At 38.5% G+C, this 18,514-nt stretch overlaps 1 protein-coding gene across 9 annotated transcripts in view; it reads left to right on the forward strand.

Annotated features, from left to right (window-relative positions):
* LOC126249200 (deoxyribodipyrimidine photo-lyase) overlaps positions 1-18,514 on the forward strand; it is a 115,755-nt gene that overhangs the window by 46,058 nt on the left and 51,183 nt on the right. For all 9 annotated transcript variants that reach the window (XR_007545601.1, XR_007545602.1, XM_049950904.1 and 6 more), the window contains 2 exons: positions 16,075-16,200; positions 16,292-16,494. Coding sequence is in view for 7 of the 9 variants with exons in the window: in XM_049950904.1 (XP_049806861.1) it covers positions 16,075-16,200; positions 16,292-16,494 (329 nt within the window). In the remaining 2 variants the exon portion in view is untranslated. The remainder of the gene's footprint in view (positions 1-16,074; positions 16,201-16,291; positions 16,495-18,514) is intronic.

Raw genomic sequence — 18,514 nt, forward strand, 5'->3', positions numbered from 1 at the left:
ATATAGCCATTTTTGTTTATTACCACTAGACTATTATCTGTGTTTGATTTGATTGCTGTGGCATTTCGTGTAACCAGCTTATGGTTTTAAGTTATTAAGTGTGGCGTCCTCTTTCTTTTCTAGTTTTTAATATGTGTCCCATTGGGTTAGAGCTTTTTCTATTACGTATGATGCCTGTACTGTTATTTTGTCTGTTGGCGAATAGGCAGTCAGCTGTGTCAATACGCAATTTAGTTGTTGCTATGAGGTTTTTCATTACTTTTTTATTTGGGTTTGGTTGTATATTGTACTTTACACTTTTATCAAGTATCTTTATACCTTTTGTCTAGTAATATTTTGTTCATCATTTATGAAGTTGTATAAAACTTTACACACATAAAAATCAGGACAAAATTAATCGTGAATATAAAATTTAATGAACAGCATCAAGAACAAAATCATTCTGACACATGTTAAGATAACAGCAGCACCAAAGTTTGTCACAAGAATCGAGCACTTTGGAGTACGAGTGAATGGAAAACAAGATCAAAGAAAAACTCGAGCAGAAAAACTTTCTGAATCGAGACATTTATGTAACACACCTAGCTCTTAGTAAATACACAAGCCCAGTAATATTTCATCAATTGTCTAGTCTTGCAGACAGTTGCATACTACAAAAGCAAACAGATACATCTAAACTATAAAAAGAAATTAAAAAATCTACTGAGTACATAGTACCTGGCAACACTGCCAGTACAGAATTACACATCTCCATTAGAGTTCTACACAAGAACAAAAACTTTAACAGCTATTAACGTCACAAATGATGAACAAATGTTACTAGATGAAGGTATAAAGTACAATACACAACCAAAACCAAATGTGAAAGTAATGAAAACTACTAAATTGGATATTGGCACAACTAAAGGCACATAGAAATAACGGTACAGACATTATGCATTGTAGAAAAAGCTCTAACCCAAAAACACACATTTAATAAACTGGTAAAGAAAGAGGACGCAACTCTTAATAACATAAACCACAAACTGGTTATACAAGGTGCTATCCAAAGTTTTCGGGACTGGTACTGCCATCTGTTGAAAACCTTACCTTTGGACCAATGGTCGCCATCACCCTCGAAGTAGTTCCCATCCGCACGTACACACCGGTCCCAGCGCATCTGCCACTGGTCAAATGTTCTCTGGAAGTCCTGTTCTTTGAGGCTGTTTATCACCGCCAGCAATGCTTCTTGAATCCACTCTTAGAGTGTTGAACCGACGGCCTTTTAACTTGAGTTTCAGTTTTGGGAATAGCGCGACGTCGCAAGGTGCCAAATCTGGTGAGTACGGTGGGTGGGGCACAACCACCATATTGTTTTTTGCCAAAAACGTCCTGGTGAGCAAGGACATGTGATAGGGCGCATTGTCGTGATGCAGCAGCCAGTTCCCTTGATGCCAAAGTTCGGGCCGCCGTCGCAGCATGTTTTCATGGAGCCGTCGCAAAACGTCAAAGTAGTACATGGAATTCACCATTTGGTTGGGTGGGACGAATTCTTTTTGCACAATTCCCTTGGTATCAAAGAAAACGATGATCATGCTCTTCACCTGTCTCACTTTTTTAGGTCTTGGAGAGCCAGTCAAACACACGTGTACGGCTCGTGCTCTGTCCCAAAAACACTTGTTGAATCATTGCAAGGGCCTCTGTAGCACTTTTCCTGATATTCGGACAGAGTTTGATACACACGTGCTGTTCTGTTCGCGGATACATCGTAAAATCGCCACACACCAAACACAGAGTATTATGGAAATCACTGTGGACATGCAACACGTCCTCCCAGCTGAATGCCACTCCGCACACTGACTCATCAGATATGCGGCTCTCAGCACCTAGTGGTGCAAAGATCTACTACTCCTACTTTCCAGATGTCAGCACCAGTCCTGAAAATTTTGTATTCCACCTCATACACAGTGCAATAGCAATCAAAACAGTTAAAGGTAATAGTGTAGTGATAATAAACAAAAATGACTATATTAACAAAGTACAGGACTTGTCTTATAGCAAACCACATTACCATACTGAATAGGGATCCCACAAACAAACACATAGCAGAAAATAAAAAAGTAATATAAAGCAGTGACACCCTACTAACTGTTTCTGAAAAAAAAAAAGCATTTATAAATGTGAATCCAAAAACACACAAACTACACCGGCACACAAAGACACGCACACAAATTTTATACCAACATGTCCTGTGGTAAACTTTGTGGATATTCCTACATACATGATTAGTAAAATGCTGAACAACTGGCCCAAAAAAATAGTACACGTATAAAAAGCAATCCACAATAAATTCAAGAACACCAACTAATAAAAAAAGACATAAACGTTCCATAGAATGGTAAATTCAGGAACTTTGACATTAGTATAGTTGGAGTCGCGAACAACTATGTGCACCTATGTTACACGTATGGCGACAGCCAGTGAGCATACAGTAGTGTTCTGAGCACTCTTCCCTGAATGCTGTAGGTAATGTGAGCATTAAACATGATTGTAGTGAGTTGTTTAGTGAATTTATATTTCATTTGTTGCGAGTTGTCATCGCTGATGGCGGTGGTAAGTGATAAATTGTGCATAAGCAAGTGAGAGACATAATTTGCAGGATATACACTTCCTTAAAGTGGAAATCACTGCGCATGTGCTGCCCAAAACTGTCACTTGCAATCATCAACAATGCCGTTCCTGTCTGTGCCTCGACACGTGCGAACCGCCATCAACCAAGGATTGGACTATAATGTGTATACAAACACACCAATCAGAGAAACAATGATCTTTATAGAAGAAAACTTATTACAATATAGGGAGCTACTTATTACAGAAATACAAAAATATGCATTTTTTTAACAGAACAGACTAATAAATCTACTGTTAGATCATACAGCCATACACAAAGAATTGGCAGTCCGTACTTAAATAGCTCAGCAAAAGATTTTGATCCAAGCATAGCGAGAAAACTATACGAAAACACAACAAACGGTAACCTGTTAAGATACGTAATGACATAAAATTAACAAAAGATACTCCCACAAAATAAAGTTCAAATACATACTGCAAACTTATGTTGAACCAATATCGATTGAACTGAACACATTACTGAAGAAGACAACAGTTAAATTCACATATAGAACTGGACACAACCTAAAAACACAGATCCATTCCGATAAGGCAAAACCATCACTAACCCCACTGCCAAGCATATATAAAATCAGTTGTAAAGACTGTAATAATTTCTATATAGGACAAACAAGCAGAAACTTCAAAACTAAGTACAGAGAAGTCACAAGAAATAGTGACACAAACCAATCCACATTCTTAAACCACTTGAAAACAGAAAAACGTAAGGGTGATCACATAACAAATGCAACGAATCTCTTACATGTATCACCAAAGGGATTTAAAATGAACGTTTTGGAAGAAACTGAAATCTATATAGAGTAGTGGCATTAATTCTGAGCATTTTTTAGAGATTCATTGAATATTGCATTCAAGAGTTATTTTAGTTGAAATATACAATATAATTTACTACAAATTTTCAGAAAACTTGCCTTAATGGCCAATATTTGAAAATTAAAGTTCAAGCATAAAAAGTAATTAAAAATTTTAAAAAGTCAACAGTTTCGGAAAATTACAAGTTACTTGGCACAAAAGTTATTGCAAAGTGTCTTAGTAGTTTGTGGGATATCCTTTTGGTTTAACCTCTGCCTCGACTCTGTATGGCATATAGAGTCCAGCAAATGTCAAAGATCTTCTGTTCTGATCACTCTGAAGCGTAAATTGATTGTGGTGTCTAGGAGCTTCTTGCTACTGTGATTCCATCGTGAAACCTTGACCACAAGTCCTCCATTGGGATGAAGTTGGGCCTTTTGCAGGCAGCACACTAATTTGATGGCCATCAAACCATTTCTTATTGATTTTCGTGGTATCACATGGTGCATTGTCTTGCTGGAAGATGCACAGAATGTTGTTACCTTCAAACAGATTGCAGATAGAGTGCAACAATTTCAACACTAAGACTTCATCTTGGTTCTTTTTTTATAGTAATGTTACGCTGTGACACTGCCAGACGTTCAATGCCATGTCGGCCCACACCATGACACTGATGGGAGGCTTCCATAATGGCAGTTGTTCACAGAGGAAATAAGTATTTGCCTCGTCAATGATGAATGAACATAACTCCATCATTTCCAAAGGTGCTGACCCTTGTCTCATTACTCCAAATTACTCTAGCCCAGTCTGGTTGTGTCCTTTCCCTGTGTGCTAATCCCCATTGCACATGTCTGCCTCTGCATTTTATTCAGATGAGACTTCTTCTTTGGAGTCCTTGTCCATAAACCACTTATGCAAAGTTTCTGTCTCACTGTTTGATCAGGAATGTCAATCCCTGCAAGATGGTATTTGTCTTTTGTGGTATGACGATGATCTTGCAGAGAAAGATGGCAGATTCTCCAACAGTCTTAATTAGTCAGTATTGGTTTTGTGCCAGTTTTTGGAGCAGTTTTGATTGACCTGGTTTCTTCATACAGGTTGTAAACTTTCGTCACACCTGTCTCTGTAGCACCCCCGCACAATCTTTTTGTTGTTTGTGCATACGCATAACCTTCATCACGGAATGTTACTGCCTTATTCCATTTACTTGGTAACCAATCAGCACGTTACAGTACAGGAGACATAATTTTTAATCCGTCATCCATCTCAGCTCAGCTTTCAGTAAAGAAAATTTACACTTTAGCAGCAGCAACAACAACAATGTATTTCTACTACTGGCAATAATAATGCACATCCTTTTATTTATTTGTCGGAATAGAACAAATTACAAACAGCTGCACAAGCACAAGAAAGTAAAAAAAGAAATTCTTTTAATCATTGTCAGTAATGTCTGTTTATTCATTTTTAATAAAAAATATCATCACATTTTCTAAAAATGATTCATATTATTGAGGAAAAAGACCTTGTTTCACAAAGCACCTAGCATCCAGCGCACATTGGTCTATCGATTACTTGTACGATTTTCAACTCATCCCTGTTGGTTTTTGAACATTTTTGAACAAATTTTAAGTTGCTTTCTGAATGAATCATAAGTTGAGTTTTGAACACGTGCATAATGTACGCGATGTTTCTGCCAGGGGAATCCCCGTCACATCTAGAAATGAACTTTTCTGCAGACAAAAGGGGACGAGTCTATACGAGCTGAGCGGAATAAAGCCGAATGGTTGAATGCCAATCGCTGTTTATGTGGTTGACTGGGTTTGCAAATGATCAGCGCTGTTATAATTAGTAGCGAATTCCATGGATTCAGACTAACAGAGTGGAAATAAACAATTAACAGGAATAACAGCCGAGAAAGATTACGTATTTATTGTCTTCTGCGTGTATCCAAGAAAATGAAATTATGACAGAAAATTTTTGGCCAGACTGCTACACTACTAAGGGCCAGTTATACAGTCTCCAGCTAGCAGCCTCTAAATTTCTATTCTGGGAGTAGCGCAGAAAATGCGTTGTCCAAACAGGTAATAATGCCTAACCGGAGAATAAATGCGGGATAACTAAACTGGTGATTGTGGCAGGGTTGGTAAAGTTAACCAGAAAATAAGTTTTTACACTGGCAGGAATAGTTACAGAATTAGCGATGACAAGATTGTTTGTTAGAATGAGGAAGGAGAAGAAACGGGGACACACACAGATTACGGAAGAATATAACAATTCCAAATTTATATAAAAATTTCATACTAAATCTTTTCGATCTCATGCTTCAGAAGCTAGAGAGTATGAATGAAATGTGAAACTATTTCCTAACATAAAACTTTTTGCTTGTAGTAGGCCATATAGGCATTTGATATTGGTATTCGTGAATTATATTCCGTCGTGTTACAAAAATGACTAAAAAAGTGCCAAAACAGTCTCGTGTATTTGGTGTGTGTAACAATTGCTGCAATATTAGGCAGGCCTATTACGTTTTACCTAGCAGACAGTGACAAAATACACGTAAGCAGCTCGAGAAAACACACCAGTCTCGGGTACAATTTGTATTAACAGCTTTTCTAGTATTAGACAACAACATTTCGTTTTTTCATGTAGCAAAACATCGACGAACTTTGAAGAGGTAATAGATTCTTTCCCAGAAAGGAAAGTACGCCACGTAAAGCTGTGGCAAATTAGAGAGAAAAAAAAGCTGGGACTTGTAAGGAATGAAGAAATTTGTACTTTCTTGCTTATCCCTTGTCTTTAATCGTTTTATGTATCCTATATTTAATTTTAAGTCATACAAAACAGCAAGTTATTCGCTAATAGCCAGTAAAGACTGCAAATTTTCTGAAGAGTTATTTTTCTGCCGCCTACAAATAATCCCATTCAGTATTAATTGTGAGATTTTTTTAAAGGGGGGCAGGATGTCAAAACGACCGACTGGGAGCAGGAGAGGCACCACAGAACATTTTAATTTCCACTGGCCTGAATATAGTTTGATGGCACCCATTACAAAATATTACACGTTTGAATTCCACAGAGCGAAATACAGAGACGTGTGATGGAAGAATGCTGTGAGAAGAGGCGAGGCACTGCACTTTGGCACACTTAAGACCAAATAACATGTCTTACGTTCCCTCCAACATACATTTTTAATGTATCAAACTCTTAAGAAAGATGTGCGCTGCAAAATGAAGATATTTTTGAAAAGTTGATTTTTTAAATTTTTGGCGTCCTACCTCAAACGTTCGAGGGAGGGGGAGCGTCAATATCTAATATTGCCCCAGTTCGGAAATATTGTAGATCTGGACCTGATGCACAGAGCAGTCAGAGTTGTAGTGGGTAGGTGGTAGTCTCCACGTGGCCAGTGTTTACTTTGAGTGATTTTGCTGTTTCCTCTTCATTTATTGCTCTCGCGTCAAATGAAAACAAAACGGATTTCTGTGACTGGGAGCTATCAAGTGAATTAGGATATTCGCATAATTACGGAAGGATAAAAATGTTGTTAGTTTCAGATTTTATTTTGTTTCCACCTTTCTGACAGTCAAGTGTTAATCGCCTTCCAGAACGATGAAGTTATTTTTGTCGGTTTGTTAAAGAAATTTGACCTTTATTAATCTTTTCTGCTGAGGCCGTCAATTTATTTGAAACGAAGTGTTTAATTCGTCACTATTGGCTAGTTTCCACTGTTTGCTGCATTTCAAGTTCACGTTTACGTCTTCTAGCATGTATGGAATTATGCCATAATAAAGAACGAAACATGAGATAGTGCAGTGCTGGTTCTCCAAGAAAATTTATATCTGAATCTGGACATACGAATGTGCACTTTAAGCTGAATTATGCATTTTAGTGTAGTTCACAAAATTCTCATGCTCTGGGAGTATCCCCTAATGTCTTATTTCTTTTATAACATACTGTAAGGTCTTTTAATATTTTACACGTACAAACGTACGGGCTTCCTGCGTCATCGTAGCTGCGCAAGCGCGGTGACGCCTGTTATCTGGTGCTCTCTGGCAACTGCTGAAACGAATCTATTTCTAACAGGTCGCAGGAAAATATTCCGAATGGTTGTTTGAAAAGCGTTACTTTAAAAGTAAATTTCCTTTTAGGCAAGATGAACTCTGTGCGCAAATGTCCGATGAATTTCTTAAATCACAGAGCATTTGACTCTCCTACAAAAATCAATTCGTTGAGGATGACCATTTAGAGTATTTTCGAGCCAAGAAGATCAGGGATTTATGTCGTTAAAAATTTTACTGGCACATTTGTGTGGTGTATCTTTAAGTGTGACACGCTCAAAGAACTTCATTATGTGTGAAAGCTTAGCTTCTCTTGCAGCTTATTAATCTTGGAGACCAATATTATACGTGAAATCTTTTCTTATAGCAACACTATGTATATTAATTTAAACCATTACCTTTTCCTATTTGTGTGTTCGCGCTGCTTAACAGTGATGTTGCTATTGCCTGACTGCATTACATGTCCTATGCTCTGAATATCCGCTGTCGAGATCATGTGACATGAGCTACGACTGGCTTACAAAAGCGCATCGCAAGCTCGAGTTCAATCCCTCGGGAAGTAACATGCGGTGTTTGGTGGAATTCGAATTTATAATTTCGTAGTACGAAAATATGCAGCATACATGTTGCTGCACATCAGACATCTTTCCAAAACGTGTTTTTTTTTCGCTGACTTTCGTTTTCTAAATTGCTGGGAAATTCTACGCCGTTGTATAAAACCAGAACCATTGAAAGGCTTAATAAGTTTTACAGTTCCGAGGAAAAGTATGCTGTTACTTAAAACGGAAAAAGTGCATTTTCTTCTGGGGGAAAGTGTATTTTTAACCGGGAAAAATCCGGGAATTTTTTTCCTCGTCCACGTACACATGCTGACTACATGAATTTTATGTCAATTGTAGGCAGTTCTGATCTGCCATGCACTGCCCATTTCATCTTTGCCTAATTTTGCCGCAGCTGTGGAAAATCGCTGACTTCTTGGTTTGCTCGTAAGAAGCGGACAGTGTTCCAATCCTGGCAGTTAATATTTTAATTGCTAATGACCATATCAGTTATGATTTTGGCAGCATGAGATTTGTTAATTTTTCAGTTTGACTTGGCTTGAAAACTAAGACGATTTAATTCTGTAGCAACTCCTACCAGATATTATTTCAGCTATATCTCCAGGTGCCACTACAGTGTGCATAACCAATACAGGTATAATGTTGGATGGCCTCTGAGCTATTCAGTGGGCAAATGACCTCAGTAGATTGTTGTCCATTGCCACCACCTAATTAGTGTTGCGGAAGTGCTAGGCGCTGCTGGACAGAGCCCACAAGATGTCAAACACCAGGTTGTCTTCATATAAAAACAATTGATAACAGGTGATTGATAACAGGTGGTGCTCTCGGTATAACAGAATTCCATCCAGGCACCACAGTCAAGGCTCAAAGCAAGCAGTAGCCCTCATAGGTCTGGTTTCATTAGGTGGCAATGGCTGTGTCCTCACTAGTTTACTGGTCACCGCTTTATAATACCATATTTATGCGAATCGTACGTGCCATCAAATGTAATGTGCACACAAATTTTAAAAATTAAATCGATTAAAAAAAGGAATTTTGGCACATCGCTGGTAGGGTATTTTTGTATTGTTGAAATTTATGTTACATTGCTAACTTTTATTTCAGACAATAGTGAATGTATACATGAATTAAAACAACAAACAAACAATAACTTATTTTTAAGTTACTCATTACAATAGTAAGTGATATTTTCATTACTAAAGAAGAACACCTAACTTGATTACTACATGGCATACAAAGAAACATACTGTGTAAATTACAGATGTTACTCATCATTATTCACTAATATCATCATTACTGGAATCCTTGGAAGAGTCTACATCAGAAGTAGATTCATTTCTTCCTTCCCCGCCATCCTCGGTGTCATTCCTGAGCACATCATCTTCATTGTCGTCCAGAGTATTTGAAGTACAGCATTTCTTGAATGATTTTACGATAATTGGTGCTTTGAAACATTTCCAGGCAGCCGAAACCAGTGGGCAATAATGTAGGCTGCAGCACATTTAATCTTCCCTGTCGGAGGTCAGGATTTGGTTCACAAAACCATTTTTCGTACTGTTCCTGAATGTAATCATTGAAAGGTTTAGTTATACTAATATCCAGGCATTGTGATACAGAAGTCATTCCTCCAGGAATAAGAACAAGGTCACTGGGTAAGCTATGGATCTTCTTTTTTATGTCGTGAGTGAGATGACCACAAAATTCATCAAGACAAATTCATTGATGGTTAATTTTAAAGCCCGCCAGGATGGAGTTCCCTCATGTTTCGGATCCAGTCAAGCATCAGAGTTTGTCATTCATCCCTTCTCTTGATTCTGAAGAATGATGTCATCAGGGAATAATTTTTCATTTATTGGCATCTTGGGTCTTGTTTTTCGCTTGAAGATTAAAAAAGGGGGAAATTTGTTCCCATCTGCTTTGATTGCCAGCATTACTGTTTCGCACTGTTTTTTACACCCAGATGTTTTGATGGTAACTACTTTTGTTCCAGTCTTGTCAGTCATGTAATTACTTGGAATATCAAACCAAACTGGAGTCTCATCAGCATTGCCTATTTGGCCACCGAAAAATTCTTCTCTTTCCGAAATGTGATAATGTACCACTGAAATTCTTTAAGTTTCTATCAAAATCCTGTGGAAGCTTTTGGCATATTGTTGTACGGCGTCGCAGTGATAAGTCTGTTTGTTTCATAAAGCGATCAACCTATCCCCGGCTAACATTTAAGTCTTGCTTTGGTATGCTAAGAGCTGCAGCCACCTCTTTTGCATTCTGTATTGTAGTGTCATTCTTCCTCCTTTCTGGGACAAATTCCAAAACATTTACTTCATCAGGATGTCTTCCTTTGTGAGATGCAATGAATTTCTTTCTAGTAGTGGTGGTGGTTGCAAATATCCCAATTTCTGTTTCTTCCATAAGCGAACGTTACTCTCAGCTACATGGAACTCTCTTTTTGCCCTTCTGTTACTATATTTTTCAGCATAAAGAATTACTTTACACTTGAAAGTAGCTTCCTTAGAATATTCTTCTCTACTTGCCATCCATTTCGTGAGTACGTAATGCAAACACAATGCGAACTACTGTAATAGGCCAACAATAATGAAACTAGGTTGAGAAGTATAACAGTGCATTGTAATGTGCAGGACAGAACTTAAATTTTAACGAGCAAACGCCTGTGAACAGAATTCAGAACTGGAAATATATATCACCTCTTTTAACTTGATAACCTCTTACCCAATTTATGTCGTCCTTTCTATAATTCACAGATACCATACCTATATTTTCTTGCTAGAGTTTAATAATAAATATTTTGCTACTTCAGATCACATAGGGTAACAAATACAGGTGAACAATTCAAGTTTGTACTTGAATTTGATACGCCATTGAATCTTATGCGCTCCTCAATTTTGTTACTTCGTATGGTAAAAAAATAATAATAATAATAATAATAATAATAATAAAATTCGCACTAGATTTGTGTATGTTGGTGCGTGTTGCTTTTGCCTGCACAGCTCCATGGTAACTTTGACAACACTGTCGCAGTTTTTGTAGTGGGCTGTCCAGTGTTTTGTTAACTCAAGTACAGGTCCAGACACAAATTGAGAGGGCACCAGGCAGCCACTTCATTTAATTTTATACAGCTATGTTGTTGTTGATTATTTATAATGTGTAAGTGTTTGTGAACTGTGCATGTTTTTCCTCTCTCCATACTTCATGTGAAGCTGGAGGAGCATTGTTCGTCTGGTCCCAGCATCCCTCTGAAATCAGACACAAAAAAGTGTTGGTACTGTACAGATGACATAGTTTTCAGTGTAGGCATGAATACTCAATGAATAAATTTCAAAACATTGAATTTAGAAAGAAAAGGAGGAATGTTTGGTACAAATGCATTTTTACATATGTAAGAAAATACGGGGTGTTCAAAAAGTCTCTCCATAGTGCCAGATGATTGTTAGCCGCACGTACCATATGCCGCGGTAAATATACCAAAAGGAAACTCAGTGAAATAAAAGTTATTAATTTATTGAATATTCATTTTTACTTACAAATTTTCACATTAAATGTTGAAAGTGTCCTCCCTGTTGTTGAATACACAATTCAATATGTCTAATCATGTTTCCAAACACAAACTGTAACATTTCTTCTGTAACAGAAGCAGTGAAAGTGGATATTGCAGTTTTCAATTCATTGGTGGATTTTGGATGGTTTTTATAGACAGTTGCTTTCGCTGCACCCAAGAAGAAAAAGTCAGTGGTGTTAGGTCACGCGATCCTGGAGGCCAAAGTCCCTGTGAAATTATGCGATCACCAAAAACATCAACAAGCAGTGACATTGAAACACGAGCTGTATGCGCGGCACCACCTTGTTGAAAATAACCATTCAGTATGTCACTTAACACAAGTTCTCCTATGAATGAGTACAGAATATCACTGCAGTATCATTGTGCGTTTATTGTTTCGTTTAAAAATATGGAACCCACAATCTGATATCTAGAAATTGCAATCCAAACTCCTATTTTCACAGAATGAAATGGTTCCTCATGAGTACACGATGGATTTGAAGTACTCCACATACGAGAATTTTGTGAGTTCATGTACCCAGGTAAATGAAACCACACCTCATCAGTGAAAAATGTTTAATTAAGAATATACCTTCCATTTTGTTGAACAAAATTTTTGAACCATTGACAATAATGCAGTCTCTTGTAGAGGTCTGCATTATCTCCGATTTTTACCGGCAAGTACCGCTCGCCCCTCTGGCTCTCGGGAGTATGCGGCCGAGCGTCCTCTTCCGCCGTCTGTGGGCAGCCGATCGCCAGCACTCGGCCGGTCGTCAGTAAGCGGTGGACTCAGTGCCAGCGATTGGCGTTTCGTCACACTCCTTGAGATCAGAGGCCACCGCTTCACATTAACCACTCACTTATTTCTTTTACAAATGTCTTTCATTGTTTACTACCAGTTCTATGACCTAAATAATACACTTGTATATGTTACATTTGATCTTTGTTAATATGTTGCAGACTACTGGAGTTTCGCCTTTGAGGTTATCATGTATTCCAGTAATTGTAACGTTAAAAACTTTAATGTCTGTATTTAGTATTTTGTTCCATTCGGTAGACAAATGGGAACGCAGTAGTCTAATCATGGACTATGTGTAGCCTATCTCCAAACTTGGCCACATATATGTTGTACTAATATTGAATGCAGGGTCGGGAAGGAATGACGTAGTTAAAAGTAATACTCACAAAATTTTGTTGCACAAACGTTTATTTCTGAACAAATTATGACCTGTAAATAACGTTACAAGTGAATCATGACTATACAGTTCGTTTTTAGTCATTGGTGCTCCCTGATACACAAGCGTCATTTGTGTTCCTGGAGCTATTACTACAGCTGGTGGTGTGAACTTCTTCCTGTGAAGTCAATGAAAGTGGAATCCTACATTTATAGAGTTTGAGGAATTTTTCCTTCCTTGTGATTACGTGGTATGTTGTGAATACTTACGTAATTGTGATGGATCAATAAGAGATCATCCACCTTGTCTGATTCCAGCCATGATCTTTTGTTGGACAGCAGGTGACCGGCCTGACTAAAATTTCTCTCGCTGGCAGCACTAGTGGCAGGAATACAGAGAACTCTTCTGGCTACTACCGACAGCCTTGGAAATAACCCCGCGTTCGTTTTCCACCAGTGCAAAATTTGTCCTTCGGCACCGCTACAGTCATATTTGGTGAGCGAAAGGTGCCTGTCTAGTTCATTGGTAGTAACTGTGCGTCCATCTTCGTCGTCCTCATCCGAACTCCAGTCCAATCCATCCTGGACTTTTTCATGGGAAGAACTTGGTCACTGTTTGCTTGAATGGACTCTAAACATGAATGAAAACGTCTGTAAAATATTCCTGTCACCTTCAAATATGTATACATCGTAGTTAGAATTACTGGTTACTAAATGACTATATTTACGGTGACATTTTATATATATCGCACAAATTACATTAAAATGCATTGTGGAATGTTTAAGCTGCGAAACCTTTCCTAAATATCACATTGTAGACGTAATAAATGTTGATCTAACGAAAGATGGCAGATTAGACAAACAAACATTCGTTTACTAATTGGTTTCAGTGAATGAACCTTACCATTTACGGGCAGTTCCGAGTACAATTGTCGAATTTCAGCATACACGGCTTGCTTTTCGTCTGCTGTGAGTTTCTTTAAATGATGCCGTGATGGCCATGGAACCGTGGCAACGTAATGGATAGCCTCAATTTTGCACTTCTCTGTGATGAAGTATGCTGCTCTCCTTTTTATTTTTGCCATGAGCTGAAAAGGAAACCCAATATACATAACTGCACTCTGATAATTCAACAGTTGTATAAAGGATTGTAACCTATAGGAAGTGTTCTTACCTCGTTGTCACTGTCTATTGGTTCACAATGATGTAACAGACTCTTGTACCATGGCAGCACATGTTCCAGCATTGTTATCTTTTCAGTTTCCAAATCCAAACTCGCTTCTTTAAAGGGGACTAGAAAAGCGATGATGTCTCGTGTGCACCCTTCTTGGAAGGTTTCTAAGAGTTTCAATTACTCCCGGGATTCTAGTAGATCTCGAATATCGTCGATTTGACTTACGACGGAATTGAGCATTAACGGTATACTGTTCCACCGAGTTACAGCTTCTTGTTTCACAGAGTGCCGCAGACACCCCGAGTGACCCGATCTCTTCAAATAGCCTACTATAGCTCTTGCTGATAGTAGACATGACAGGATTTCAGGGGCTTCGTCTTCTAAAAACGTCTCTTGAAATGTGTCATCAAGCGGTGATCAAAGCAAGGCAAACGGTCTTAAGATTCAGGTGCCTTCTTCATATTAGCTCCTTGGTCAGTGACAAAGTAACATTTTGTAAGATCATTCTTGTTAATTCCTAACCAAGCATGTGCCCTTCGATTTCATGCCGTATGGTCTCTCCTGTCTTGGGTACGTCCGGAAACTCGGTTGTTATCAAAACAAGCGTTTCTAGCTGCCACTCATCATTCACATGATGCGACTTCACAGTCAAAAAATTTCTCTTCTTGTAGACCGCAAATCAGCTTCTAAAGCGCACATTTTGTTCTTTAAGGCACATATTAGCTTGGGCACCATTGTCACCCGTTATCTTGTCTGCCTTTCCTTTAATATGCCGTGATACAGTGGTAGGTTGCGGAAGAACATCTTCTATACTGACTTTGCCGTAAGTGGCGCCAACATTGATGAGCTCCTGTGAATAATTCTTGAATCCAATCTTACTACAAGTACTTAACAGGAGCAAATCTATCCCACTCATATCGACCAACCTATCAACAACTACTTTCTTTATGCTACTTGGTACTGCAAGTGGCCAGTGGACTTCTGCTCCACATTTACTTTTGCAGTGCCGAATCATACCTGTTGTGCTTGACTGGTACGAAAGTATGGTATCACATGTGGTACATTGCACGAAACCAGCCGAAGCCTGTGTGACAGGATCCACTACAAACAATTTCCAAGATTCACTTTTCGCCTCCTCTTCTTCTTCAGGACTAATGAGCCGCTCCTAATTCTCTCCATAATACTTCTCTTCGTTTCATAAATGGAACACTTACGACCTATACTTGGTTTATCCATAACGCTGTGTGCGCTGCTCAAAGCCAGGTCGTCAACTGTATTTGCAAACGGTTTCTAATGCGATTCGGCACTGTAGAGTGCGCGGTGGTTGTACTGTCACCGGCTGAGATTGCTAGTACGCTCGAGCTCCCGGCAGTGCTCGACAGTCCAACCGATAACCAAGAGGTGGAGGACAACCGGCCACATGATGCATTAGAAGGCCACAGCCATATTGCAGCGTGGGCCTTTTCCAGCCGTCGAGTAGCAGCACGAAATGGGAAATGCTCGAGCAGTTGTTTTCATCAAAATGCAGAGCTCTAGTCTCTTGCCATGATCAGTATTTTTCAGTTCTTGCATGACTGTCACTTTGTATGGAAAAAGTTCTATGAATCTGTACTTCGAAATTTGTTAATCAAATCTCGCACAGTATCGCGATGTGGGTGTGTTGTCTCTGGGAAAACTAAATTAAATGTTTGATGATCTGAAACTGTGTATTTACCGCCAGCTTTGAAAACTTGTTTGATTAAAAACACATCTTCTTCAATGGTTAGCATTTTAACAGTGACAAAAACGAAACAAACGAACAAAGGAACTAAACTTAAACGTTCATGTCAACACGTAACGACACACACAAACGATACTAGTGACTCTGGCTGAGATAAACGAAACAGTGGAATGTTGGGAGAGTCCACTTGAAGGGAAGTAACCCAGACAGGCAAACAATCATACGGCACGCGCAGCTAACAATCATACGGCACTGCGGAGAGACTTTTTGAATAGCCCATACATGGGCAGCTTTGTTTTAATAGTATTTACTTACAGACTAATCTAACATCAGCTGTAGATGTATGTTTTCATCTTGTGCTTGTATTTTTCAGATAACTGGGCCTTGCTCTATGCACAGAAGTTGGCTTTAAAAACTTCACTCTCACTTCATGTTTGTTTCTGTTTGGTTCCCAAATTTCTTGATACTACATATCGACATTACAGTTTCCTCTTGAAAGGTATGATCTGGAAGTCTTTCTAAGAATAATGAAAAAAGATAATTCTTAACATTTTCTTAAAAAATGTTTCTTTGTTTTTGCCCCGCATTAGGATTGCAAGAGGTTGAAGCAGAATGTAAGAAACTGGCTGTTGAATTTCATTTACTCCTTGGTGATCCGGTCAGCACCTTGCCACAGTTTTTGACACAGCATAAATTAGGAGCTGTTGTCACTGATTTCTCACCATTGAGGGAGCCTCGTAAATGGGTGGATGATGTAAAGAAATGTCTCCCAAAAGATGTACCGTTATGTCAGGTAAGTTGGATTGCTTTACTAACAGTAGCAGCAGCAACTTAGGTCAGCACATGCAGTATGTGTGAAATGCCTATATTTTGCATGTGAAGAAATTGGTTTCAAAGAAAGAATAATGCATGTCTTGGTGGTTGGATGAATGTAATGAAAGCATTAGATACCGGCACAAAAGTATATGGAATCACCTGCAGACTATCGGGAAAATCCTGAAATGTTGTAACAGTTCCAAAGGATTATTTGACAATTTTTTTTAAACTACTGTGTAGAAGAATTGTGTCCAGTTACCACTCATTGAAAAGAAGCATATGGATGAGAGTTCCAGGCAACAATTTAAAGCAACACCATTAAATAAGAATCTTTCTAATTTTTTTAAAAAATCCATGCACAAGATTTCTGTGAGAGGTAGGAAACAAGAAAAGAAAGAGTAAAATGTACAAATCGGGTGCAGGAGGTAAGAAAAAGCTATTCCACTTTACTGATCATCAGAAAGTTAGTTTGCAGGAACGGATTTGGAATGATCTAACATCAGAAACTTTAATTTAATAATGTTAGTAAAACTGAGTTGTACAAAATTAATAAAGCAGAGAGAACTGTTAATGTTGGTAGAAATTATGGGGTACTATCGTTAATTGAGAGCTAAATGATGACAGAAAAAATGTGAGATCAAGCCTTGTGGGAGGGGCTACATTGTGGGGGGGGGGGGGGGGGGGGGGGCGGCTGGAAACAGGTCACAGGGAAATGAAATTATACAAAGAAAATATTGAAAGGTGCTGGGATACTAATAAAAAGTGACAAACAGAGAACAGTAGTGCAGAATGTAGAATATAAAAGAAAAAATATGACTCCTTGAGATAATGGGGAATTGAGGGGGAAAAAGATCAGTGTAAATTAGTACCAGATGGAAGGAGAGAATCCAAGAACATGTTCTGGAGCTTCTTACCATCTCTGGAGTAAAATAATATGTCCAAAAGTAAAAAAATTATAAATAAAATTGAAAGAGAAATTAATAATGTGTTGGTTGAATCTGGGCGGAATACAAAACTGAAGTAAAGACACAAACTCGTCTTATAGTTGACTAGTGGAGGTATTGCACAGTCTGGAGGCATTAATCGAGTAAGTTACCTAACTGTTTACACTATTATAATGGCTCTGAGCACTATGGGACTCAACTGCTGAGGTCATTAGTCCCCTAGAACTTAGAACTAGTTAAACCTAACTAACCTAAGGACATCACAAATATCCATGCCCGAGGCAGGATTCGAACCTGCGACCGTAGCGGTCTTGCGGTTCCAGACTGCAGCGCCTTTAACCGCACGGCCACTTCGGCCGGCATTACACTATTATAATGTGTTCATATTTACACAGCTGACTGGTTAGTAGCTAGTGGCCTTACATATATTGATCATACTGATTTTCAACAATAAATGTGTCTTAACAAATATGACCATGGTTAGATTTCTTATTTTAAATTACAAATTATTCAATTAATCAGTGTGGGTTTAGGCCTCGTAGAGGTTGTCAGGACCAGATCTTTAGCTTACAGCAAATAATGGAGAAGTGTTATGAGTGGAACAGGGAATTGTATCTATGCTTTATAGATCTAGAAAAGGCATATGACCGAGTTCCTAGGAGGAAGTTATTGTCTGTTCTACGAGATTATGGAATAGGAGGCAAACTTTTGCAAGCAATTAAAGGTCTTTACATGGATAGTCAGGCAGCAGTTAGAGTTGACGGTAAATTGAGTTCATGGTTCAGAGTAGTTTCAGGGGTAAGACAAGGCTGCAACCTGTCTCCACTGTTGTTCACATTATTAAACTGGCTGGGTGAGATTAAGATATGTGAACACACAATAAGCAGTCTCGCATATGCAGATGACTCAGTTGTGATGGCAGATTCGATTGAAAGTTTGCAAAGTAATATTTCAGAGCTAGATCAGAAATGTAAGGACTATGGTATGAAGATTAGCATCTCCAAAACGAAAGTAATGTCAGTGGGAAAGAAATATAAACGGATTGAGTGCCAA

This window comes from Schistocerca nitens, chromosome 1, assembly GCF_023898315.1.
Source record: "Schistocerca nitens isolate TAMUIC-IGC-003100 chromosome 1, iqSchNite1.1, whole genome shotgun sequence".
Taxonomy (NCBI): domain Eukaryota; kingdom Metazoa; phylum Arthropoda; class Insecta; order Orthoptera; family Acrididae; genus Schistocerca; species Schistocerca nitens.